At 35.0% G+C, this 27,621-nt stretch overlaps 1 protein-coding gene across 8 annotated transcripts in view; it reads left to right on the top strand.

Moving 5' to 3' along the window:
* Positions 1 to 27,621, top strand: part of MLLT10 (MLLT10 histone lysine methyltransferase DOT1L cofactor) — a 226,009-nt gene that overhangs the window by 126,023 nt on the left and 72,365 nt on the right. For all 8 annotated transcript variants that reach the window (XM_054592868.1, XM_054592860.1, XM_054592850.1 and 5 more), the window contains one exon: positions 1,594 to 1,689. In XM_054592868.1, the coding sequence (XP_054448843.1) occupies positions 1,594 to 1,689 (96 nt within the window). The remainder of the gene's footprint in view (positions 1 to 1,593; positions 1,690 to 27,621) is intronic.

Here is a 27,621-nt window from a genome sequence, read left to right as displayed (position 1 = left end):
CTTTAAGTCCCATGACCCACTTGCCAGTTGTGAATTCTAGTCTTGTTTTGCTTATTTACTGTTGCTTGATAAACCATCCCACAACTTTTAGTGGCTTGAGGCAGGGCACAGCAGGAACAATTAATCTTTCTTCCGCATAGTATCAGCTAAACTTATTCATGAGGCTGTATTCAGCTGGTGGCTGGTTAGATGGTTCTAGATCATCTTATTCTTGTTTCTGGGCCTAGATGGTACTGGTTATAGGCTGGCGTGCCTCAGAATGTAGAGCTTTATTCTTTACTTGGCCTGTCAGGAGAGTGTGAACTGATTCTTTACATGTTGGCTGGCATCCAAGGGAACAAAAATGGAAGCCACTCAAGACTTCTTAAAGCTCTGGGCTCCTGAACTTGCATAGCATCACTTCTGCGACATCCTCTTGGCTAAAGCAAGTCACAAGACTGACCCGGCTTCATGGGAATGGAGAAGAGGACGTCTTATGATGGGAGGAGTAGTGGCATCCTAGTACAAAGAAATGGAGGCATGATTCCTTGGTGGTCATTATTATGATTTGTCACAATTAAAAATAACTTTAGAGTAAGAAAATTTCTCTTAAAAAACTGAATAAAAACTGCTTGTGGTATGTTACATTCTCAGTTGCTAAAGTATTAACATTGCAGTCAAGAAATATGTAATTACATCAGGAATTAAAGGCAGAAAGTGATGGTGCTTGGGTATTATAGTAAAATATCTATCTTTAATTTTTATGCTTTTTATTTTGTTGGTATGTAATCTCTTATGACATGGCCAGTGATATTAATCTTTCATTCTTTGAACAGATTTTTTTAGTTCTCTAAATGGTTAGTTTTAAGTACTATGAGAAATAAGTTTAATTAACTCTTTTAAATAGTAGTAAACTTCACACCCCCAATACAGATTCTTAGCTACTGATTCAAACAATTGAGAACAGTTTGGTTAGAATTTTCTGACATTCAGTTCAGTTTCTGAACTGAAGTTAGGCTGCTTATATGTAATTAATTTCTTATTTATTTGTAAATTTTCTTAAATTCAGTTAATCAGTTTTAGGACTTCATAATAAAGTAGCACATCAAAACTTTAAAATAATTTTGTTCGTGATAACTAAATCATCTATTTTCTGAATAAACCTAGGAGGAATTTTTTCCCTGGTTTCTGGTTTGTGGGCCATAGAATTTAAGGCATGTTGATGGAGAATCTGACACTATTTTGAACATGTATATCCAAGTGTTATGTAAATTTTAAATTTCCACATATAAAGTATACATAAAAATAGTTATTAATGAGAAAAAACATATAGTTTGCCAGATATAAATGTAGCAAATAATTTTAGGCTTCAGTAGTTTATATATTATTTTATGTTGTTCAAGGATAAGGAAGCTGAAGTCACTTTAAAATAACTTATACTAGTATTATTATATATTTCATTATATATAGTAATGCTATAATGTAAGTATATTTCTAGTAGTATATATGCATTACTATGATTATGATACCAAACACAATTATTAAAATCTCATCTTTAGTGTGTATGTATGTGTGTCATGATTTAAATTGGATTTTACTTGTATTCATTTTTAGAAATATAAAGAAAAGGACAAACATAAGCAAAAACACAAGAAGCAGCCAGAGCCATCACCTGCGTTGGTTCCTTCCTTGACTGTAACTACAGAAAAAGTAAGTTTTATGTACTATTATTTAGTTTTATATAATAACCAATTATGCACTGACCTTTTACCTTTAAGAAGTATTTTCACTCCCAGTGTTACAGTTCCTTCTGACTTTTCCAACCTGTCTAACCCTATCGGGAAATGAACTTTGGCATTTCCATTTCTTAGTCCTTATTCTACTTTTCTGTCTATACTATACTTGGCTGTGAAGAACGTTTTAAGTAAAGATAGCTAGTGGGAAACATCATTGAAGTTAGAATTTGGACTGTGATGTAGGTTTCATTCACCTGTGATAATTGAATTCTGGCTTTACCACTTACTGACTGAGCTCTAAGGATAGACAGTTAATCGACCTCTTTGTAACTCGGTTTCACCAGCTCTAAAGTGAGAGAAATAATTATTGGAATTGAATGAGATAATATATATAAAGCAATTAGAACAATGTCTGGTTCATAGTAAATATTATTTCATAAATGTTGAATATTATCAAGATTATTATCACATGGTTAATATAAAAAATAAATGGAGACATTGACTGGGTGGCTGGGACAGAGTAAGCAAGGGTGGGGGTGGGGAGTGCCGTAGAATATGAGGCCAGATGAGGGGCCAAAATGTGTAGGGCTGTGTAAGCCAGTGGAAGGACTTTGTTTTTTAGTTTGAGTGAAAAGTGAGCCATTGGAGGTTCTGAACCTAGATATAACATTATCTGACTGAGGTTTTTTTAAGGATCTCAGGCTACTTTTTTATAGATAGTAGACTGTAATGTAGAGAGTCAAGAATGACAGCAGGGAGACCATTACAAGGTTATTGAAGCACTCTAGAGAGAGAGAGGGGTAACATGGAGGGTGGAAAGAGGTGATTAGACTCTGAATGAATACATTTTAATGGTTTTAAAGTTATGTAGAAGTATTATAAATTTGAAAGCTAAACCTGTCTTTTTCCTTTCTGATGTTTTACTGTTTTTTTTGTTTGTTTGTTTTTTATTTATTGTTCAGTTACAGTTGTCCCACCTTTTTCCCCATTGCTCTCCTCTGCCCTTCCCCCCGCCCCCAACTCCCACAGTCAGTATGCCTCCTTTATCTGCCCGTGAGTCCTCTATTTGTGTTCCTTGGCTTGCCCCTTCCCTATGTTTTTATGCTCAGCAAAGTCTTTCTCTTCCTAAAGGTAGAGAAAGACTTTTAAAAATTTTTCTTCAAGCCTTTTAGATTATTTTAATTTTTATGGAACTTTTTAGAACAATCCATCTAAATTTTGTTTTATTTTGTATAAGATACTTTTCCCCAAATTACTAACCAGTTTTCCTAGTACCATTATTGGTAATTTCAGTCTTTTCCCTGTGGATTTGGAATCTTTTCTTCTTATGTACTAAATATTTATATGAAATTGAGTCTTTTCCTGGAATTTCCTTTTGTTCTCTTGATCTATTAAAATCAGCCAGTGTCTCTAGTGAGTGTCATTTGACTCCTTTGGTTCATATTTTACAGGCTAATAACATGAATATAATTTAATCACAGTCTGTTTCCCTGAACATTTGCAATCCTCATCTCAGGATACATTTCACAGAACCAGAGTTCAGTATTATTCCATGACGAGTTCCATATATTTACATTCTCACACATGTATGTGTGCATACTTTGCCTTTTACTTTCGTGTTTTCCAAGTTTCAGAATCTGATCACCTCTCATCAACTGATTTAGAAAGGGGTAATGTCATAAATCAGGTTAGCCCTTATAGATTTAAGACATAATCTGGTGAGGCCTTGAGTGGTTGGGAAGGGATAGGTGGTTGGATGGTAGAAGACCTGAGTTATAGATACCTTTTAGGAGAACACTGTCATTTTGGTTCACCACACTTTTTTATTTTCTGTTGTAGAGACAGGGATATATCAGGGAATTGTAAGACTGAGTGTTACTCTAAGCTGTGGGGCTTCTTTTAGGCCCCATGGTTCATTTTAGTAGAGCACATTTAAATTGCAAATCACAAGGAACTTTAATTCACTACTGTAATTTTTAAATACCTGTAATACATAACCAGTTTTGATTTTACATTTTACTTAAAAGTTCATTATACCAGTCTTAAAATTTTCAATCGCACTTTCCCTGTGACTTAACTTCTAACCCCTTCTGGCTCTAAATGTTTTTAAAACTAGAAAATAGCAACAGATGTCTTGGTGTCTCACATTAATGTGGTATCACTGTAATCTTTTAAATACTACAACTGTAATTTCTCTGTAATATTTTCACACCAGTCTTTGATAACTGTGGTTGTGGACTGGATACCTTATTAGAAGTCATTTTATTTAACACATTACTTTCTATCATTGCCTGAAGGCTTGTTCTGACCTTGATTGTGAATAGCTCACAGTTTTTAGTCTTAAAAATTTTGGAGTGATTTAACTCGAAGTACAGTATTTCTTTTTAAAATATTTTATTGTTTATTTTACTATTAACAGTTTTCCCAATTTTTCCCTATGGTCCCACTCTACCTGGTTCCCAATCCCTCAGGCAATCCCTACACTGTTGTCCATGTCCATGGTCATGCAATGCATATATGTTCTTTGCATAATCCCTTCACCTCCTTTCAGTCAGTCCCCCTCCCCCTCCCCTCTTAACAGCTGCCTCTGATTGTTTTGTTGGTTAGTTTATTTTGTTGATATCCACATATAAGAGATCATACAGCATTTGTCTTTCACTGACTGGTTTATTTCACTTAACATAACAGTCTCCAGGTCCATCCATGCTGTTGCAAAAGGTAAGGGTTTCTTGTTTTTTACGGCTCAGTAGTATTCCATTGTGTAATTGTACCACAGCTTTTTTTATCTACTCACCTACTGATGGGCACTTAGGCTGTTTGCCGATCTTGGGTATTATAAATAATGCTGCTAGGAACATAGGGGATGCATGTATTCTTTTGAACTGGTGTTTCAGGATTCTTAGGATATATTCCCAGATGTGGAATCACTGAGTCAAAAGACAGTTCCATTTTTAATTTTTTTAGGAAATTCCATACTGTTTTCCACAGTGGCTGTACCAGTCTGCATTCCCAGCAACAGTGCACTAAGGTTACCTTTTCCCCATGTCCTCACCAGCGCTTTTTTTGTTGATATATTAATGGTAGCCATTTTGGCGGGTGTGGTGTGATCTGGTGGTTTTATTTTACATCTCTCTGATGGCTGCTGACAGTGAGCATTTTTCATATGTCTATTGGCCATGTGTATGTCCTCCTTGGAGAAGTGTCTATTGAGGTGTCCTTTGCCCATTTTGTAATTGGGCCATTTGTTCCTGGTGGTGTGTTGTATAAGTTCTTCATATATTTTGGAAATTAAACCCTTATCCAATGTATCATTGGCAAATATGTTCTCCCATATAGTGGGTTCCCTTTTCATTTTGATGATGGCTTCATTAGCTGTGCAGAAGCTTTTTAGTTTGATGCATTCCCATTTGTTTATTTTTTCCTTTGTTTTCTTGGCCCTAGGAGATACATAGGCAAAAATACTACTACATGAGATGTCTGAAATTTTACTACTTATGTTCTCCTCTAGGGTTTTTATGCTATCATGGCTTATATTTAAAACTTTTATCCATTTTGAATTTATTCTGGTGTGTAGTGTAAGCTGGTGGTCTAGTTTCTTTCTTTCTGGTTTTGTTTCTTTGGGTTGGTTTTTTTTTTTTTTTTGGCATGTACCAGTACAGTTTTCCCAACAGCATTTGTTGAAGAGTCTGTCTTTACTCCACTGTATGCTGTTGCCTCCTTTGTCAAATATTAATTCACCATAAAGGTGTGGGTTTATTTCTGGGCTCTCTGTTTTCTTCCATTGATCTGTATGTCTGTTCTTATGCCAGCACCAGGCTGTTTTGCTTATGGGGCCTTATAGTTTGGTATTAAGAATTGTGATCCTTCCAACTTTGTTCTTTTTTCTCAAGATTATTGAGGCTATTCCATATAAATTTAAAACCTACATATAAATTTTTGGTTCCATATAAATTTTTGAAATATTTGCTCTAGATCTGTGAAATATGCCATTGGATTTTAACAGGAATTGCATTAAATATAAAGATTTCTTTGAATAGTCTGGACATTTTAATGATGTTAAGTCTTCTAATGCATGAACACAGTATATATTTCCACTTATTTGTATCTTCTTCAGTTTCTTTCTTCACTTGTCCTATAATTTTTGGAGTATAGGTCTTTTACCTCCTTGGTTAAATTTAATCCTAGGTACTTTATTTTTTGTTGTTGTTGTTGCAGTAGTAAATGGAATTGTTTTCTTAGCTTCTCTTTCTGATGGTTGATTATTGCTATCTAAAAATACTGTTAACTTCTTGAGTGTTGATTTTGTGTCACGCTACTTTACCAAAATCATTTAATAGGTCTAGTAGTTTTTAGGTGGAGTCTCTAGGGTTTTTATGTACAATATCCTGTCATCTGTGAATGACAGTTGTATTTTCTCCTTTTCAATTTGTTTGCCTTTTATTTCTTCTTGTTTCATTGCTGTGGCGAGGACTTCGAGTAGTATGTTGAATAAGAGTGGTGAAAGAGGGTATCACTCTTACTCAAGGGAAATGCTATTAGTTTTTGTCCATTGAGGATGGTGTTGGCTGTAGGTTTTTTGTATTTGGCCTTTATTATGTTGAGGTATGTTCTCCCTATGCCCACTTTGCTGGGAGTTTTTATCTTAATGGGGGCTGGATTTTATCGAATTCTTATTCCACATCTATTGATACGACCATTCATTTTGATTTTTACCCTTCATTTTGTTTATATAATGTATCACATTTATTGACGGGAATGTAGTACTAACCTTGCATCCCTGGGATAAATCCTACTTGATCATGGCATATGATCTTTTTAATGTATAGTTGAATCTGGTTTGCTAATATTTTGTTGCGGGTTTTAGCATCTGTGTTCATCAGGGATATTGGCCTATAATTTTCATTCTTTGTTATGTCTTTACCTGGGTTTGGAATTTAGGATAATACTGGCTTTGTGAAAGAGCTTGGGAGTTGTCCTTCCTCTTGAATTTTTTGGACTAGTTTGAGAAGGAGAGGTGTTAGTTCTTCTTTGAATGATTGGGAAAATTTACCTGTGAAACCTTCTTGTCCAGGACATTTATTTGCTTGGCATGTTTTGATTACTGCCTCAATTCCACAAGTTGTTACTTGATCTATTCAGGTTTTCTACTTCTTCCTGATTTGGTGTTGAAAGATTGTATGTTTCTAGAAATTTATCCATTTTGCCCACATTGTCCATATTTCGGGCATATACTTGTTCATACTACTTTCTTATGATCCTTTGTATTTCTGTAATATTAGCTGTTCATTTCATTTTTCATTTCGGATTCAATTTATTTGGGCCCTCTATTTTTCTTGTTGAATCATGTTAAAAGATTCATCAATTTTGTTTACCTTTTCAAAAAGCCAGTTTCTGGCTTCATTGGTCTTTTGATTTTTTTTTTTTTCTTTTAGTCTGTATATCATTTATTTCCACTCCAATCTCTATTGTTTTCTTCCTTCTATTCTCCCTGGGCTTTGTTTTTGTTATTTTTCAATTCTTTTAGGTGTATGGTTAGATACTGGAGATTTTTGTTGCTTATGAGGTAGGCCTGTAATGCTGTGAACTTCCCTCTCAGGAGTGCTTTCACTGTGTCTCCAGGTTTTGGGTTGTTGTGTATTCATTTTCATTTGTTTTCAGGTAATTTTTAATTTCCTCCTTGATGTAATTTATAACCCATCAACAGCAAAAGAGCCAAGAATAAGAAAAAAGAGAAGTGTAATAGTAAAAGAAAAAAAAATATGAGAATACAAAAGGAAAGAGAAATAATTATGAGAGAAGGAAGAGAAATAATAAGAATAAGAAACAAAAAGAAGAATAAAGAACAAAGAGGAAAAAATAAAATATATGAAAAGGAAAGATGAAAAATATAGAGTAAGAAAAGAAAGGAGTAAAATAAGAGATATATGAAAGTGAAGATTGAAATAAAAAGGAAAAATATATGATAAAAAGACTGTGAAAAAGAAAAAATAATTAAAATAGTGAAAAAGAAGCAAGTTGAATTCATCTTAGCAGAGTTTAGTGCCTGCCGGATTCTCCCTTTAATACCGCCCCAGTGTTGTGTGAAGCTACGTAAACCAATATCAGATGCGTCCACATCAGATCCTTGGCAGCTTGTTTGAAGTTCCAAGGGATCCAACATTTTGTTGCTGCTTCTGCCAGGCTTGGCTGCACACTGGGAGGGACCAAGCTGTGCTGCAAGGCTGTCCCAGGGATAGGTCAGCACATGTCTCCAGGCACCTCAGGATCTGCCTCCACCTGCCTCTGCCTGCCGCCTCCTGTCAGTCTTAGTTGCTGAACCAACTGTTTCTGAAAGGGCTTCTGGCAGAATCAGGAGAATGAGATCTCTGGATCTTTCGTGGCAGGCATGTGCCATTCAGATATCAGAGAGAATGTTGGGTGTCCCAACATTAAGATTTTGATCTGAATGATTCCACCATTCTCCTGTAGATGTGCCAGTATTTCTTTTAAAGGTTTTTTTTTTTTCTTTTTGTACCAAAGATTTGATAGGTTTTCTTCTGTCTTTTGTCCTTGCAGTATTTTTAAGGAAAGGGTAAAGGAGGACCTAATTCTGTCTCTTAAATTAGCTGTTAAATTTTATACAGTTCCTTTAAGACTTTTTAGTCAACAAAAATTTTTTCTGTAAAATGTGTTAATTGATTTTTTAAAGGATTTTATTTCTACAGAGAGGGGGAGGGGAGGCAAGAGGGGAAGAAACATTGATGTGCGAGAGAAATATCAATCATTTCCCTCTTTCATGCCCCCAGCAAGGGACCTGGTTTGCAACCCAGGAATGTGCCCTGACTGGGAATTGAACTGGTGACCTTTCAGTTTGCAGGAGGACCCAATCCACTGAGCCACATTACTCGGGGCTTACCTGATTTTTTTTAATGTTTAATTTTAAAACTTGTATTTTTTTAAAGGTTAACTTTTAAGGAAATCTTTAGGATTTTTAAGTTAAAATGAAATCTAGGTGTAGATTACTTTACTCTGTTTTTACTCTTTGTTCTCCTGTATTATTTAGCAACACAGCACATTTGAATGCTAGCTCAAGGAATTTTTTAGTAAAATTAATTTTTAAGGGAATGTGCGCGCACACAGTAATCTTATGACAGTAAAGACATTCACAAGTTGATTGTATTTTTGTACCTGAAACTAATACAAAATAATGTAGAATGCAAACTAGTTAAAACATAAAATTTTTAAAAATTGAAAATTTTATAATTTTCATCAATTAAAAACTGATAAAATTGAAAGTAGAAAGAAACAAGTTTGTTTCTTGTCATATAAATTCGACTTTCTGTTAAGCTCTTGAGGTACAGCTGACATATAATTTATATATATTTAGAGTAAAAATTTTTTATGAATTTGAAGTAATCACCACAATCAGTAGGAGGAGTTTATTTGTGACTCAGTGCTTCCTGTTCTCCTTGTCTTCGTACTCCTGCATGTGCCCTGGCCACTAATGTTCTGCTTTCCTACTGTAAATTAGTTTAAGTTTTCTAGAATATTAGAAGTAGAAACATAGAGGTATGTAAACTTTATTTGAGTTCTTTCACTCCCCTTAATTATTTTGAGATTCATCCATGTTGTACATTTCAATTTTTCATTCCTTTTTATTGTTGACAACTGTTTTGTTGTATGGACATACCATAGTTTGTTATCAATTTAACAGGAGATGGATATTCAGAATGTTTCCAGTTTGGGGCTATTACAGATAAAGCAGCTAGAACATAATAGAAATGTTTTAAGAAATGGAATATAGCTGGGTCACAAAATATGTGTATCCTTGATTTTTGACACTGTCAAACTGTTTCTAAAGTGGTTGTGACATTTAACATTTCTGTTAGCTGTATACAAGAATTTCTGTTCCTTTATGAATTCTCAGCAATACTTTGTATGATTAGTTGTTATTATTTTAGTCTGGTGGGTATGTAGTTGATTTCTTGTTGTGATTCTAATTTGCATTTTTCTTAACGACTGAATTATGTTGAAATCTTTGCATTTGTGTATTTTGGTGTTTTTTGGTTGGTTTTTTTTTTTTTGGTAAAGAAAAAATATTTTGTCTACCACTTGTCCTTTTTTATTGGCTTGTTTGTTTTCTTACTACTGAGTTTTGTGAGACATATTTTCTGGGTGCAATCCTGTATGAGATACATTATTTGGAGATATTTTTACAACTCAGTGACTTGAGCAGACATTCTTCATTATGTTCACTATATAATTTTTAAAATGATGTCTTCTATAAGTTTTATATTTTTGTTTTACATTTTGCTCTATGATCCATTTTTGAGTTAATTTTTGCATATGATGTGAGTTCTACATCAAAGTTCACTTACTTTGAGTAGAAATGTTCAGTTTTTTTCAGAGCCATATGTGAAGCAGGCTGTTCTTTCTCTACAGACTTGCCTTCTCCCTCATTTGTTGAAAACTAGTTGACCCTGTTTTGTATCAGCTTATTTCTGGACTCTGTTTTCTTCCATTGATCTGTTTGTCTGTCCTTACGTTAATACCATACTATCTAGATGACTCAGCTCTGTAATAACCTTTTTTATCAGGTAGTATCCATTTTCAAGCTTTTCTCTTTCTAAGTAGTTTTGGCTCCTCTAGGTTCTTTGCATTGTTATATGAATTTGAGACTCATTGTGGACTGCTAGTATTTTGATTTGAACTTCATTCAATCTACAGATCATTTTGGAGGAGAGTTGATATCTTAATTATATTTAGTGTTCTGATCCATGAACACAGTGTATGTCTTGATTTATGTCTTCAGCAGTGAGTATTCAGGTTTTGTGCACCTTTTTAAGCTTATTTCCAAATATTTGATTTTTTTATGCTGTTATACTCTTTTAGTGTCATATTTTGATTATTCCATGCTAACATACAGAAATACACTTTTGTAACCTTGTATGTTGATCTGGTACCCTGTAACCTTGCTGAACATTTGTTACTATTTCTAGTAGCCTATTAATTCCCTAGGATTTTCTTCATAGATGATCATGCCAACTATAAATAAGGCAGTTTTACTTCATCCTTTTCAATCTGGGCAGTTTTTGTTTCTTACTTATACCTGTTAGAACCTTGAATGCAGGCTGCTAGAAGTGGTGAGAGTGAGCACCTCTGCTTCCTTCTTGATCTTTGGGAGAATGTGTTTAATCTTTTAACAGAATATGCGATATTGAGGAACTTTACTTCTAGTGATGAGAGTTTTTATTAATCATGGATATTAGATTTTTGTCAGATAATTTTTCCACATATTTTAATAGATATATTGGTGTGATATTTTTCTTTTTCAATTTGTTAATATGATGAAGTATGAAGTATGTCCAGAAAAAGCCCAGCCATTGTTAATATAATGAGAATAGCTTGTACAACATTGATGTAAGCAAGAACAGTGGACTGTAATGCACATGTGTGAACAGTGATGACTTCACTGTACTAATTATTAGGGGCAGTAGACACCATTGGGTGAGCCTGTGTACTGTTTGGCTGTCTCATTGAGAAGGACTGAGCCAGTAGAGCAACAAATCTGCATCAGATTTTCTGTTAAGCTTGAACATTCCTCTCTTGAAACTGCTTGGATGATTCAGAAGGCTTTCAGGGACAATGCAATGGGTGCAGCACAAACAAAAATGTGGTACAAACACTTCAAAGGTGGTTGAGAATCTTTTGAAACTGATCCACATTCTGGAAGGCATACAGTAAGCACAACATTTGAGAATATTGAACATGTACAGGCTGCAGTCAGCAAAAATCAGAGAACTGTGTGAGGTCCCAAGGTACCTACTTTGAAAGGGACTGAGGCATCACTGTCCTGTGCACAGTGTTTCTTGTAGCTGGTATCTTCTTCAGTAAATGTCTCTTTTTCATAGTACATGGCTGGATACCTTCTGGACAAATGTTGTGTAGTGGTTGATTGTTCCAGTTGTTAAACCAAACTTGTATTCCTGGGATAACTCCTACTTGGTCTTCATGTATTACCTTTTTTTGTATTGTTGAATTCAACTTTGTGATTTTGTAAAGGAATTTTTGCATCTGTATTTATAAGGGACATTAGTTTGTAGTTTTCTTAGAATGTTTTTGTTTGGTTTTGGTGTCAAAAGTAATGCTGACTTCACAGAATGAATTGTAAGTCTTCACTCTTAATAACTTCCTTGGAAGAGTTTGTCTAAATTTAATGTTATTTTTGCTTGATAGAATTTACTTCTAAAGCCATCTGGGCCTAGAATTTTCTTTACAGGAAGGTTTTTAACTGTAATTCCATTTCTTTAACAGATAAGGCGCTATTCAAGTTATCTATTTCTTGAGTGAGCTATTCTCTTTTTTCTAATCAGGCTCTCTATAGGTTTATGAACCTTATCAGTCTTCTATTAACTTTTCATTTTATTAATTTTTCTCTGTTGTGTTTATACTTTAGTGATTTCTGCTTTAATTTCATTTTTTTCCTTTCTGCTGTTTACTTTGGGTTTCCTTTACTCTAATTTCTTTTTTTACATATTTTATTGATTATGCTGTTATAGTTGTCCCATTTTTTCCTCCCCTTTATTCCCCTCCCCCTTCCCCCCTCCCCCCTTCCCACCGGTATAACTGCCCCTCCCTTTGTTCATGTCCCTGGGTAGTACATGCAAGTTCTTTGGCTTCTCCATTTCCTATACTATTCTTAACCTTCCTGTCTATTTTGTACCTACTGTTTATGCTTCTTATTCCCTGTACCTTTTCCCTCATTCTCCCCTCTCCCTCTCTGCTCTGATCTTCATTTCTGTGATTCTGTTCCTGTTCTAGTTGTTTGCTTAGTTTGTTTTTGTTTTTGTTTTTTAAGATTCAGTCATTGATAGTTGTCAGTTTGTTGTCATTTTACTGTTCATAGTTTTGGATCTTCTTCTTTTTCTTAGATAAGTCCCTTTAACATTTCCTGTAATAAGGGCTTGGTGATAATGAACTCCTTTAACTTTATCTTACCTGGGAAGCACTTTATCTGCCCTTCCATTCTAAATGATAGCTTTGCTGGATAGAGTAATCTTGGTTGTAGGTCTTTCCTTTTCATGACTTTGATTAATTCTTTCCAGCCCCTTTTTGCCTGCAAGCTTTCTTTTGAGAAATCAACAGATCGTTTTATGAGAACATCTTTGTAGGTAACGGTCTCCTTTTCTCTTGCTTCTTTTAAGATTCTCTCCTTACCTTTAATCTTGGGTAATGTAATTATGATATGTCTTGGTGTGTGCTTCGTTGGGTCCAGTTTCTTTGGGACTCTTGAGCTTCCTGGATCTCCTGGAAGTCTATTTCCTTTGCCAGATTGGGAAAGTTCTCCATTATTTGTTTAAATAAGTTTTCAGTTTCTTGCTCCTCCTCTCCTCCTTCTGGCACCTCTATGATTTGAATGTTGGAACATTTAAAGTTGTCCTGGAGGTTCCTAAGCCTCTCCTCATTTTCTTGAATTCTTGATTCTTCATTCTGTTCTGATTGAATGTTTATCTCTTCCTTCTGCTCCAAGTTGTTGATTTGAGTCCCTGTTTCCTTCCCTTTACTGTTGGTTCCCTGTATACTTTTCTTTATTTCACTTTGCATAACCTTCACTTTTTCGTCCATTTTGCGACCATACTCAACCATTTCAGTGAGCATCCAGATTTCCGGTGTTTTGAACTGTGCATCTGATAGACTGGCTATCTGTTCATCACTTAGTTCTATTTTTGGAGCTTTGATGGGTTCTTTCATTTGGGCCATATTTCTTTGTCTCGGCACACTTTGGAAATCTTTGGAAGGGGCAGAGCCTTAGGTATTCATCACGCAGGGCAACTCAGGTTGCTACGTTGTGACTCTATCTGTGGGAGAGGGGTCCAAGAGGAAACAGTAGCTCTTGGCTGGCTTGCATGACTTCCCCCTCTACCCACAAGCAAATTGGGCCCTTCTGGTGCTGACTCCCTGGGTGGATGGGTTTGTGTACATTCTAGGACCCTGCAAGTTTCTCCAACAAACTCTCCTATGAGGGGGGAATTTTTCCACACTGGAGCCCTGGGTTGCACAGTCTGTCTTGCTCCCCAGGTGTTCCTCTTGGTTTATCCTCACGCAAATGAGGGACTGCCTGGTCAGCCAGCCACCGCCTTTCCGCGTGTCCTCTCTGCCCCTCTTACTGGTCTGGATGAATGTTTCTTCTTTAGCTCCTTGGCTGTTGGACTTCCATACCATTTTATTTTTCTGGCCGTTCTGGTTGGTTTTTGTTTTTAAATTGGTGTTTGTCCTTCTTTTGGTTGTACGAGCAAGCGAATCATGTCTACCTGTGCCTGCATCTTGGCTGGAAGTCTCTTTCTGATTTCTTAGGGTACCAGATGATGAAATTTATTTGAGACCTTTCTTTTTTCTAATACAGACAGTTTAAAAAAGTAATAAACTTTTTAAAAGCAATTTTATATTAACAGCTAAATTGAGTGGAAAGTATAGAGATATCCTATAACCCCTGTCCTCACACACATATAGCCTCCCCCAGTATCATTATCCCACACAAATCATCAAAATCCATAGTCGATATTAGGGTTTACTCTTGGTCTATTCTATTCTATTCTCTTCTATTCTGTTGGTTTTGCAAAAGTGTAATGACATGTATCCACCATTGCAATATTCTGCTGATTAGTTTCACTACCCTTAAATTTATGCCTATTCATTCTTTATTTCTTCCAAACCCTGACAACCACTCTTTTTTTTACAGTCTCCATAGTTTTGTCTTTTCTGGAATGTCATACAGTAGAAATCATACAGTATGCAGTTTTAGTTTCACAGCAAAATTAAAAGTAAGGTCCTGAGATTTCTCTTATAACCCCTATTCCAGTACACAGTTCCTCTATTCTCATCATCCCTCACCAGAGTGGGAAATTTGTTACAGTCAATAAACCTATATCCATGTGTCATTATCACCCAAAGTCCATAATTCACATTACTCTTCACTCTTGGTGTTTGTATCTCTTCCATTGGTTTGGAGAAATGTATGACTTGTATCTACCATGATGGTATCATACACAATAGTTTCACTGGCCTAAAAATCCTTTTTTTTTTTAAGCTGTTCTTCCTTGCCCCGTTCCAGCCCTTTTTCAACCACTAATCTTTTTATGGTCTCCATAGTTTTTGCCTCTTCCTGAATGTCATACAGTTGGAATCGTACAGTTTGTAGCATTTTTTAAACTAGCATTTTTCACTTAGTAATATGCATTTTAGATTCCTCCAAGTTTTTTCAACACCTGATAGCTGATTTTTTTCTAGGACTGAATGATACTCATTTTTCTGTAGGTATCACAATTTATTTTTTCATTCACATTTTTCACTTTGTTGCTTCCAAATTTTGGAAATTATAAATACAGCTGCTATAATAAACATCCCTGTGCAGGTTTTTGTGAGGATATAATTTTTCAGTTTTTTGGGGTGAATACCACAGAATGTGACTGCTGGATCATATGTTATGTTTAATTTTGTAAGTAATTGGTAAACTGTCTTCCAGCATGACTGAATCATTTTGCATTCCCACCAGCAGTAGATGCGAGTTCTGTTCTATCTACATCTTCATCAGCATTAGGTGTTACCAGTGTTATGGATATTGGCCATCCTCATTGGTGTGTCGTAGTATTTACCTCCTTGTTAAAATTTCCATTTCTTCGCTGAAATAGAATGTGGAACATTTTTTCCTAATGCTTATTTGCCATCTGTATCTTTGGTGATGTGTTTGTTAAGGTTCTTGGCCCTTTTAAAAATATGGTGGTTTATTTTCTTACCATTGACTTTTAAGAGTTTTTAGTATATTTTTAGTAAGTCCGTTTTGTCGGATTTGTTTTACACAAATATTTTCTCCCAATCTTAGGCTTTTAAAAAAAATCTTGACAGTATCTTTCTCAGAGCAGAAGTTTTTAATTTTAATGAAGTCCACCTTACCAATTCTTTCTTTTATGGATTATGCCTTTATGGATATGTGCAAGGTCATCGCCAAACCCAATGTTCTCTTATTTTCTCCTTTGTTATTATTTAGTGGTTTTATAATTTTGTGTTTCACATTTAGGTGTCTGATCCATTTTGATGTAATTTTTGTGAAGGGTGTAAATTCTATGTCATGTTTTTGCATGTGGACATCCAGTTCTAGCAACATTTGTTGAAAACCTTATCTTTGCTATTGTATTCCTTTTGCTCCTTTGTCAAAGATCAGTTGACTATATTTATGTTGGTCTATTTCTGGGCTCTCTACTCTGTTTCATTTCTCTATTTTTCTATTCTTTGCCAGTACTACACAGTCTTACTTGTAGCTTTATAGTAAGTGTGAAATCAAGTAATGTCAGTACTCCAACTTAATTTTGTCCTTTAGTATTGTGTTCATTATTGTGGGATTTTTGTATCTTCATATATACTTTACAATCAATTTGTCAGTATCCACAAAATAATTTGATGAAATTTTGATTGGGATTGTACTGAATCTGTAGTTCAAGTTAGGGGGGAACTGACATCTTGATGATATTGTCTTCCTGTTTATGAAGCTGGAATATCTCTCCATTTATTTAGTTCTTTTTTGATTTTTAAAAATTATCATGTTTATTCTATTACAGTTGTCTCAATTTTTCCCGCTTTCCCCTCCTCTACCCATCCCCCCCACAGTCAATTCCCACACTGTTGTCCATGGGTCATTCATACATGTTCTTTGTCTACTCCCTTCTCCTTCTTTCCACCGTTGTCCTCCTTACCCATCCCCTCTGGTCACTTTCAGTTGATTCCATGTTTCCATGCCTGTGGTTTATTTTGTCTGTTAGTTTATTTTATTGAATGGATTCCATTTAGAGGTGAGATCATATGGTACTTGTTTTTCACCGACTGGCTTATTTCACTGAGTATAATATTTTCCAGTTTCATCCATTTTGTCACAAAAGGTAGGAGTTGCTTCTTTCTTTTTTTTTAAATGCAGATTGATTTTATTTATCTTTTTTAAATGTCAAAACCCATTTGTAATACTAAAAAATGTAAATCCACTATAAAGTCTCAGCAATTAAAACAACTTGACACCAGCACAGAAATAATCAAGTAGATCAGTGAAATAAAATGAGCATTCTAGAAACAAATGTGTATATTTAACAATGTAATATATGATTAAATTGATATTTCAAATCAATGGGGGAAATAAGGCTTATTCAACAAATAAGGTGCATGGACAACTACTACTTGAAATAAATATAGAGCCCTATTTCACACATTATACAAAAAATATTCAGGTGAGTTAAAAATCTATGTAAAGTCTAAGGAGTTTTAGGACAAAATAACCAATAATATTTTTATTACTCCAAAGTAAAGTATTCAAACCCAGAAGGGATAAAGTAAAATATTGACAATATGACTATATTAAACATTTAAGACTGTACAGTACATACATATTAAAAAAAAGTTAAAAAGTAATGGAATAGAAAAGTATTTGCAACACATCTAAAAAAGGGTTAATAATGTTTGTTTTTTTTAGGAAAAAATTCTACATTTAGTCAAAAAATGGATAAAGAATACCAAAAGGCCATTAAAAGCTTTTTAAAAATAATAGAAATAGGCAAGAAATATACAAAAACAGGTTTAGTTTCAACAAATAATAAAGGAACAATTAAAATAACACATCATTGTCACAGTCAGAATAATAAGTATTAAAAACATTGGTGCTATCGAGTATTGGTGAGTGTGAAAGGAACTGAGTATTTATTCATAGACTCTTTTTCTTCATCTTCTTAAAGCAATCTCTTTAGCATATCTTGCAATGCTGGTTTGATGGAGGTGTATTCTTCTAGCCTTCTTTTGTCTGGGAAACTCCTTATTTCGCCTTCCATTTTCATTGAGAGCCTTGCTGAATAGAGCAGTCTTGCTTGCAGGACTTTGCTTTTCATGACTTGGACTATTTGTTGCCATTCCCTTCTGGCTTGCAGTGTTTCTGTTGAGAAGTCAGCTGCTACCCACATCAGGGCTCCCTTATATGTTACTACCTGTTTCTCCCTTGGTGCCTTTAGGATTCTCTGTTTGCGTTTGCTATTTGCCATTTTAATGATGATGTGTGTTGGAGTGGGCTTCACTGGGTTCCTCCTGAATGGGACCCTCTGTGTTTCCTGGGCTTCTGTGACTTTTTCTGTCCTCAAATTAGGGAAGTTTTCCATCATTACTTTTTCAAACAGGTTCTCTATTCCTTCTTCATCCTGTTCTCCTTCTGGTATTCCTATTATACAGATCTTACTACGTTTCAGGTTGTCCTGCATTTCCCTAAATTCCTCTTCATTCTTTTTCATTCTTTTTTTCATTTTCTTGCTCTTTCTGGGAGCTTTTTTCTCTCTCATCCTCCAGGTCACTGATTTGATCCTCTCCTTCGTCTAGCCTACCTTTGATTCCTTCTGCTGTGTTCTTCAATTCAGAAATTGTATTCTTCATTTCCTCTTGTCTTTTATGGATAGTTTCTATGTCTTTTTTTCATGCTGATATAGTTTGCAGTGAGTTCTTTGTAGTCCCTGCAGTTTTTTGTAATTCTCTCTGAGCTCTTGAGCTCATTGAGCTTCCTTAGAATCATTGTTTTGAACTCAATATCTGATAGTTTACTTGCCTCTGTTTCATTTAGTTCTCTTTCTGGGGATTCCTCCTTTCCCTTTGATTGGGGGGTGTTTCTATGTCTTTTCATTATTTGTGAGACTCTTCTTTTTAGCTTCTGCTTCTTAAATTGATCTGTCGTGATTTCCTGACTTAGGTGTGAACTTCTTTGTTTCATTGCTCTTTTCTACCTTTTTTTCAGACTCTTTTATTTATTTCCACTAAGATATTTATTATTTCCTTACTTCTACTCACTCTTGGCTTTGTTGTTCTTTTTCACGTTTATTTAAATTTTAAGTTAGATTGTTTATTTTAACTTTTTTTTTCTTGAGATAGGCCTATAATGCTATGAATTTCCCTCTAGGGAGTGCTTTCACTGTGTCGCATAGATTTTAAATTGTGTTCTCATTTTCATTACTTTCAAAGTATCTATTGATTTCTTCCTTGATCTCATTGTTAACCCATTCATTATTTAGTAACATTTTATGTAGCATCCGTGTCTTTGTGTGCTTCTTAGTTCTTTTTTCTTGTGATTAATTTCTAGTTTTATACCCTATGGTCAGAGAAGATGCTTTATATGATTTTAATCATCTTAAATTTGAGATTTATTTTGTGTCCTAACATGTGGTTTATCCTAGAAAATGTTCCATGTGTATTTGAAAAGAATGTATGTTCTGCTTCTTAGGGTTGAAATGCTCTGAAGATACCAATTAAATCCATATGATCCAGTGTGCTGTTTAAGGATGCTGTCTCTTTGTTGACCTTTTTGCCCAGAATGTCTGTCCATTGATTTCAATGGCATGTTAAAATCCCCTACTATGATTGTATTACTGTCGATTTGTTCTTTTATTTCCATCAAGATTTGCTTTATATATTTAGGTACTCCTATGTTGGGTGCATAAATGTTTAGAAAGGTTATATCTTCTTGTTGGAGTGTTCTCTTTTATCATTATGTGGAGTCCTTCTTTGTCTCTCCCATAGCCTTTGTTTTTAAGTCTGTTTTGTCAGATATAAATATTGTTACCCCAGCTTTTTTTCATCACCATTTACATGAATATATTTTTAAAATTTCTTTACTTTTAGTCTGTGTGTACCTTTTGTTTTCAAGTGGTTCTCGTGGACAATTCAGCTACCCTATATCTTCTGATTGGAGCATTTAAGCCATATACTCTTAAAGTGATTATTAATAGGTACACATTTATTGCCATTTTATTCTTTTAACTGTGTTCTTCTGGTAGTTCTCCTCCTCCTTCCCCATCCCCCCCTTCTACCTCCTTCCTTCTCCCCCCTTCCTCCTATCCCCTCCTCCTCCTCCTCCTCCTCCTCTCCCTCCTCCTCCTCCTTCTTACCCTTTAACATTTTTTGTAATCATGGTTTGGGTGTAACAAACTCATTTAGCTTTTTTCTTGTTTAGGAAGTTCTTTATTTCTCCTTCAGTTTTAAACAATAGCTTTGCTGGATAAAGTAGTCTTGGCTGTATGTCCTTACTTTTCATTGCTTTGAATGTATTTTGCTAATCCCTTCTGGCCTGCAAAGTTTCTGTTTAAAAATCAGCTGGCAATCTTGGGAGCTCCCTTGTAAGTAGGTAACTGTCTTTCTCTTGCAGCTTTTAAGATTCTTTCTTTGTCTTTAAACCTTTGCCATTTTAATTATGATGTGTCTTAGTGTGGGCCATTTTGGGTCCATCTTGTTTGGGACTCTCCTTCCTAGATTTATGTTTCTTTTTTCCTTCACTAGGTTAGGGAAGTATTTAGTCACATTTAGCAGATAACTTCTTGATCCTTTGTTCTCTCCTCCTTCTGGTACTCCTCTGATGCAGAAGTTGTTACAACATGTGTTCATGTTGTTTCAAAAAGTTTCCTTAAACTGTCCTCATTTTTTAAATTCTTCTTTCCTTTTTCCCCTTCTACTTTGTATTCTAAATGGCAGATTCAATCCTTCACTTAAACCAACCTACCATTTATTATTTCTAGTGTATTCTTCATTTCAGATATTGTAGTCTTCATTTCTGACTGGACCTTATTCATGGTTATAAGGATGCTCAGCAACATGAAAAAGAACACAGTAGAATATACTAGAAATAATATATGGTAGGATGAAGTGAAAGATCGAATCTGCCATTACTTTGAACTCTATATTTGATAAATTGCTTTCCTCCATTTCATTTAGCTTTTTTGTTTTTTGTTTTTTGTTTTTGAGATTTCTCCTGTTCTTTCATTTGGGGTCTGTTTTTTTGTTGTTCTTGTTTCCCTATCTTGGTGCCTCTTTGTGTTTGTTTATATGCGTTAGATAGATCTTCTCTGGAGCCCTGGCTGGTGTAGCTTAGTGGATTGAACACCGGACTGTGAACAAAGATAGATCTGCTCTCCAGTCTTCATGGGTGACCTTATGTAGAAGGTGTCCTATGGGGTCACGTGGTACAGTCTTCTTGTTCACCTGAACAGGATGCTCGAGGATTGTCCTTTGTGCAAGTTTGTGGTTCCTCTTGTTTTAATTGTGCTTCATTGCTGTTGACCTGTTTGTGTGGGATCAGTCCTCAGTCTGGCTGACTGTGAGGCTCAGCTCTGACCATGGAATGCGAACTCCTGTGGAGGTGCTGAACACATGAAGCAGAATTTATCTCAGCAGGGTCTGGTGCCTGCTCAGATCTGCCTTTGGATATGCTGTTTTTGAAGCTAATTAGATCCTGCTCTGATGTTACCTGAACCTGTTAGCTGTGTATGTTGGTTCTGGGCCTCTTGCAAGGGACTGTGGTGCATCCTAATGTAAGATGCTGCCTGTGACCGGCACTTGGCAACCCGTTTGTGGCTACAAATGATTCACTTTGTGGCTGCCTCTGCTGGGCTAGGTTGCATGTGGGAAGGCCCAAGCTGTACACCAAACCCGGATTTCACCAGCACCAGGCCCAGGGCAGGACAGCAAAAGTCCTAAGGCAATCCAAGATCTGCTTCTGCCTGCTGGCTCAGTCACTGAAAGGGCCTCTGGATGTACCCCTCCAGGGTGTAAGCCCTACATGATGGGGTGAGAGGGAGTCCAGAGTGCAGGGCTATTGCTTTCCCCCAGGCTGATATGCACAAAGGGGAGTACTCCACCCAGGAAAGGCAGCATCTGCGGTGTGGGAGAATGACTCCATACAGGGATCCTGGCGGCTGTTTCTTCAGCTCTCTCCCCACAGCCACAAATCCCACATTCGACTCATGTGACTATAGTATGCTTTGCCCTCCTTCAGCGAGAGCCCAGAATGAGTGACTTTCGAAGAAATTTTGTGCATTGGCCCTTTAAGAGGTTGCCTGTGTTTCTGTTGGACTTCATCTCTGTCTGGTGGACAGAAACCCCACTGCTTTTCACAGCCAGCTATTACGTGGGTGCCTCTTCCTGGCTCTGGTGCTCTTGGTTGGGGAGCCCAGCTTGGGGACTAGACCCCATGCTTTTCAGGGGGAACCTTTGCAGCTGAGATAACTGCAGAACCTCAGCCTCCATCTGTGGGAGCAAGACCAGCCCTTTTTGCGTCTCTATCCTTCCTAGCAGTCTCCATTTGGCTTCTGTAAATCCTTGATTATCATACTTCTCTTCAGCTAGTCTTCAGGTGGTCATTCAGTATGATTGTTCTGTAATTTAGTGGTAATTCCTGTTTGGTCCTAGGAGGAGGTGAATATAGCTTCGACTTACTCTGCTGCCATCTTGGATCCACCCACCCTTCCCTTCTTTATCTGCTGATATTCTCATTAAACCTTTGTTAACACCTTTTATAGCTGTTGATGGTTTTGGGATATAGTATTATGTTTTTTCAGCCTTCTTTCTCTTTGCTTTTTATTTTTGGAAGGTTTTATTTTTATATCCTCAAGCTCTGAGGTTGTTTCCAGAGAAAAAAATTATGTTTCAGCAACTCCAGCTGCCGTGCCCAGTGTACTAATGGGCACATCAAAGATTTCTTTATTTCTGTCAGTGTTTTTGATCTTAAGTATTTCTTCTTTATTCCTTCTTAAAATTTCTTCATCTCTGCTTACATTACTCATTTGTTCTTGCATGCTATCTGCTTTTTACATTAAAATCCTTAGCCTGTTAATCATAGTTTTAAAAATTCCTGCTTTGATAACCCCAGCAGTTTTGCCATAGAACCTGTCTCTGGTTCTGATGCTTGTTCATTCTTTTCATATTGTATTTTCTCTTAGAATGCTTCATAATTTTTTGTTTAAAGGTCAATATGATATCCTGGATAAGAGGGACTGTGGTAAATAGGGCTTTACTAATGTGGTGATCAGGCATTGGGGGAGAGGGAAGCATTCTGTAGTCCTGTGATTAGTTTTCAGTCTTTTGATTAGACTGTGCCCCTAGACTGTGAACTTCACAAGTGATTCTACCGCCTCCCCTTGTCTTGTTAGGTGGGACAGGGGGCTGCTGCTCTGCGGGGGGTCATTGGAGTTGGTATATCCCATCCCCGGGAACTTTAGGCTCTAATATAACCCCAGCAGGTTATGGTCTGGTAAAATAGTTTTTCCTGTGAGCAAGCCTTTTAAAGAGGAACAGAATATGTCGGCATATTTCAGAACTGTTCCTTTTCTCACTCTCTTTCCAAAAGCATAAGTATACTTTTTCTTCTGATACCCACTCTGAAGCTCCTGGAGGTAGAGCTCCTGGAGGTCTCCCCTATGACTAGTTCCTACTGGAGCTTTTATCTCTCAGACTTGTCCACACTGAGCTTTCAGCAATTCGTCAATTATACTTGAGGTTTTTCTACTCTGATACTGGTTCCCATGGAGATTTCTGTTGGGGTATATTTTGATTTCTGTATCCATGCGCCTGTCTCTCCAATCTTTGGACAGTGGTTTGCCATGTGATCTCCCTGCTTTGATGGATCTAAGAAGAGCTGTTGATTGCTGAGTTTGTTCAGCCCTTTAGGATGAAATGAAAACTTTTAAGTTTCTTGCATGCTGATCCAGAATCTACAAGAGCTAATGATAAGGCTTTAATGCTGTAAACTTTGTTCTAAGCACCACTTAAGAATTTTGATATGTTTTATTTTCATTTTTATTTAGTTGAAAAGTACCCTGTTGTTTCCTCTTAACTTCTTCTTTGACCAGTAGGTTGCTTAGAAGTGTCTTATTTACTTTTCAACCATCCTGGGATTTTTCACATATCTTCTTGTAGTTTCTAGTTAATATCTTTGTATTATATAATTTCTTTTAAAATTTCTGGTTTTTAAAAAGAAATCATACAATGTAGATTATCTAGTTTAATGTCCTATGTGCTTTCCAGAAGAATGCCGTTTTTTTTTTGTTTGTTTGTTTGTTTTTTGCTGTTGCATGGAGCTTTTCTATAAATGTCAGTTCTGGTTGATTGCTACTTTTTAAGTTCTCTATACTCTAACTGATTTTGTTGTATCTACTCGTTTAGTCAGTTATTGAGAAGGGGTTTTATAATTATGGTTTTGTTGTTTCACCATTTTCAGTATTGTCAGTTTTCATTTTATTTATTTTGGAAGTTTCTTATTCGGTGCAAAAACATTTAGGATATTTTAAATCCTTGTGATGAACAGACCTCTTTATCTTGGTAATATTTCTTGTCTGAAATTTAATTTTTCTGATACATAATAATTGTGAATTCAGCTTTCGTTTATTATTAGATTTATATCTATTTCCCGTACTTTTAATGTATTTGTCTTTTATTTAAAATGGGTTTCTTGTAGGCAGCATATAATCTTGAGCTACTTTTTTTAATGTTGCAATCTCTGCCATACAATGGGGTATTTGGGTAATTTACACATAATGTGATTATTGATATGATTGTATTTAAATCTATCATTTGCTAATTTTTATTTGCCCATTTCTCATCTTTTTTCTTTTATTCATTGAATATTTTTATGGTTTTTTTTAGGTGATTATTAATATTTCTTTGTTGTATTTGTTAGGTTGCTTTAGGGTTTCTAGTATCCATCTTTAATATATCGGTCTGCCTTCAAGTGATAGTATACCATTTTCAGATATTGTATAAGAACCTCATAGCTATATACTTCTATTCCTACTTTTTGGCTTTTGTGCTGTTTTATCATTTTAAAATTTTTGCCTGTTTTATAAATCTCAAAATTAATATCTTTTGCTCTAAATCATCAATTAACTTATAAAGAGATTTAAATAATTAAAAGATTTTTATTACTCATGTAATTACTGTTTCTAGTGCTCCTAATTACTTTGTGTAGATCCACATTTCCTTTGTTAATTTTCTTCTGCATAGAAAAAATCTTTAGCATTTATTTGTAGTGTTGACCTACTGGTGGTTAGTTCTTTCAGTGTTTGGTTTTTGTTGTTTTTTTTTTTTTACTTAAAAGCAATTATTTTGCTTTTGTTTTTGAAAGTTATTTTAGCACACTCTAGATTCTAGGTTAATAGTTTTTTTGATTTTTTTTTTTTAAGTACTTAAAAAATTTTCTCGTTTCTAGCTTACATTGTTTCCATGAGAATTCTGTTTTTATCCTTATCTTTGTTTCTTGGCTTTTTACATTTTAAACCCCTGGCTGTGTTTATCATTTTCTCTTCGTTGTTGGTTTTTAGTGATAAGCAGTTTGATCAGGGGGTGCATTCAGAGTTTTCAAGTTTCTAGTGCTTGAGGTTAGTTGATCTGTAGGTTTATAGTTTTCACTAAATTTTGTAATTTTTCTGCTACTTTTTTTCAGTTAATTTTTTCCCCTCTCACTCTTCTTTTCAGTACTGGAATAATATGTGAATTAGGCTCTTTAACAGATTACTAGACCCTCCCCTCCTTTCCCCTTCTTAGTCTCCTTTTTGTGTTTCATGTTTGATAGCTTATGTGCTATGTTTTAAGAATTGAGGTAGTGAAAAATTTGTGGCTTTTATGATACACTTGATTAGTACATAATTTTAAAAAGCCAACATTATGTTTCATCTTGTTTGTCTCTCTTCCTTCCCTCTGCTTCCTTCTCCCAAATGTGGATTACAGAGCTTTGTTGAAACCTGTAAGGACTTAAAAAAAACAAAACCATTTCTTTGGGTACCTGTTATTAGAGTCATTGTTGAATTTAGAGTCTAATTTAAAATTTTGTTTGAAGTAGTAAGTACTTTTTGTTTTCAATTAATAGTATATTGGTATTTTATCTACTCTGAGGACTTATAATTGTAGTTAGCTATGAAACAAAAATCATACATATTCTAAATGTCTACTTTAAAGAATTCATTAAGTTGCCTGTAAGTCACAATACAGACCAAAATATTTATGCCCTTCTTTGGGGACTCTCAGTATGGTCAAATATCCAGTTTTATCTCTAATGGAAAATGAAAAAAGGCTATATTTTAGTCAGTTGAATAACAGTTGAAATAGTTAGTTTGCCTTTTATGGGTCAGCTTACATGACAAATATGTGTTCTTAAGCACTACAGTTTTTCTCAGAGCAGTGAGATGCCAATACAGTAGATTCGTGATATTAGGCATACTTATTATGTTTCTTTGAGCCTTACCTCACTACTTTCTCCTTTTACTTCTTTCTAGACCTTCTTGATTTTGAGTTGACTATATGTTTATAATAGAATTCCACAGTGCCGTATTATTTAAACAGCATATTACAGAGAAATACTAATAAGTTAACTTACAAACATGGAGTTAAGGTAGAGGTTTTTCTTTGACTAAAAATTATATTACCCTTTTTTTCTTTTAATTAAGAGTAATTTTTTAAAAGTTGTTAGACCCCTCAGCTAAAGATTTTTTTTTGCTTTTGAAATCTGTAATATCTCTTGAAACTTAAAAGGTGTCAAAGTTTTATTTAAAATAAAATGTTACATCATAACGTATTTAAGTATCTAATCACTATGTTGTATACCTGAAACTAATATAATAATTGTATATCAACTGTAATTTCATTTAACAAGACTTTAGTCACTGAAATTTGCTTAATTTTTATTTATTGCTTTCTTTGTAATACTTTTTCTTCCAACTGTCATGTTTTCATTAGATTTATGGACATATTTATACTCCAGGGGTAAACAAGTAAATTCTGTTAAATGAATGGGAAATTTTACCAACCCTAATTAAGATTGCTAGGGGGAGCAAATAGTATATTCTGTTTTTGACACCTCACCCAGCTTCCTCTCCTTTCCTTATTCAGTACATCAACAAAGTACTTTTTCTGATACATGAAGAACACCACTGTGTTTTCTTTAGAAGATTTTTAAACTTCTCTTGGGTCAGATGTGAGCAGGGTGGAGAACCTCAGGATCACTCTTGTTATTGGGGAAAATTATTTGAAAAGTGAAGTGGGTGGCTTCATAAGTGACCTGCCAAGTATGGGTTCGTGTTTCTGAAATAATCCATGAAGTATAACCATTGTTAAATGAGAGTGTGTTTTCTTCAAACCCTTTATTCTTATATATGGATTATAGTTTGTTAGAATAGTGATTATAGTTTGGTTTTATGAGATAATGTCTCATTTGATGATGAAAATTTGTTATTAGCAGTGAGATGATATGGGATGGGAGACGTGCCAGGAAGCAATAGTGGAAAAGTACCGGTTTTCAAAACATTTGAAGTCTTCTCTTGCTTTTCTTTCTGAATATTGTTTCTGCTAAAAAAATATGCCAGCTCTTTTGAAACCTGATTTTATTGTCACTTTCTCATTTTTAAAATTTACATGATGATTACTTAGTATTGAATGGTAGTTATATGTGGGAAATTAGTTATGAAAATTTTTAGATTTTTCATTTGTCGTGCATCAAATATCTCAGTTATAAGTACTAGAAAAATATTTATTCTTTCATTTATTCAACAGAAATTCAGGGCTGGTTATATTTCAGGTACTTCATGAACTTAACAACGACAACAAAAGTCCCTGACCCCATGAACTTTACCAGCCTTTTATTTTGAAGCCCATTAATTAATGTACATCTGGTATAACACATTTTCTCATTTTCATAGTTATTTAATTAGCTGATATTTGCACACACCGTGTATTAAACTGATTATTAAAAACTGGAAACTAATTGTTTAAACAAATCTTTATTTTGCTCTTTTCCCTAATGTGTAATCGAGGAGATGATTGAGAATCTATTTTAGGATGTAGTAATACTTTTAAGTTTTAAAAATCATAATGGCATAACTTTTCTCACCTTAGTACTTGGAAGAAATAATTTGTGTTACAAAGGCTTTAATCTTTCTTTTTGAAAAGGATACTTCACCTGAATTTAACAATTCTTGCTCTAATCTCCTAGTTTTGTCAGTATAATCTCATGGCTATATTCCTCTAATCAATTTGTGGCAGCTCACTTCTAATTGTTGCCTTCTTGAGTTGAACGATAAAGCTGCTTGTAATTCCATGCATA

This window comes from Pteronotus mesoamericanus, unplaced genomic scaffold (genome assembly GCF_021234165.1).
Source record: "Pteronotus mesoamericanus isolate MK-2021 breed Mesoamerican mustached bat unplaced genomic scaffold, CSHL_Meso_final contig_130, whole genome shotgun sequence".
Lineage (NCBI taxonomy): Eukaryota > Metazoa > Chordata > Mammalia > Chiroptera > Mormoopidae > Pteronotus > Pteronotus mesoamericanus.
The sequence above is the reverse complement of the archived record's forward strand: the minus strand, read 5'-3'. Positions and strand labels throughout refer to the sequence as shown.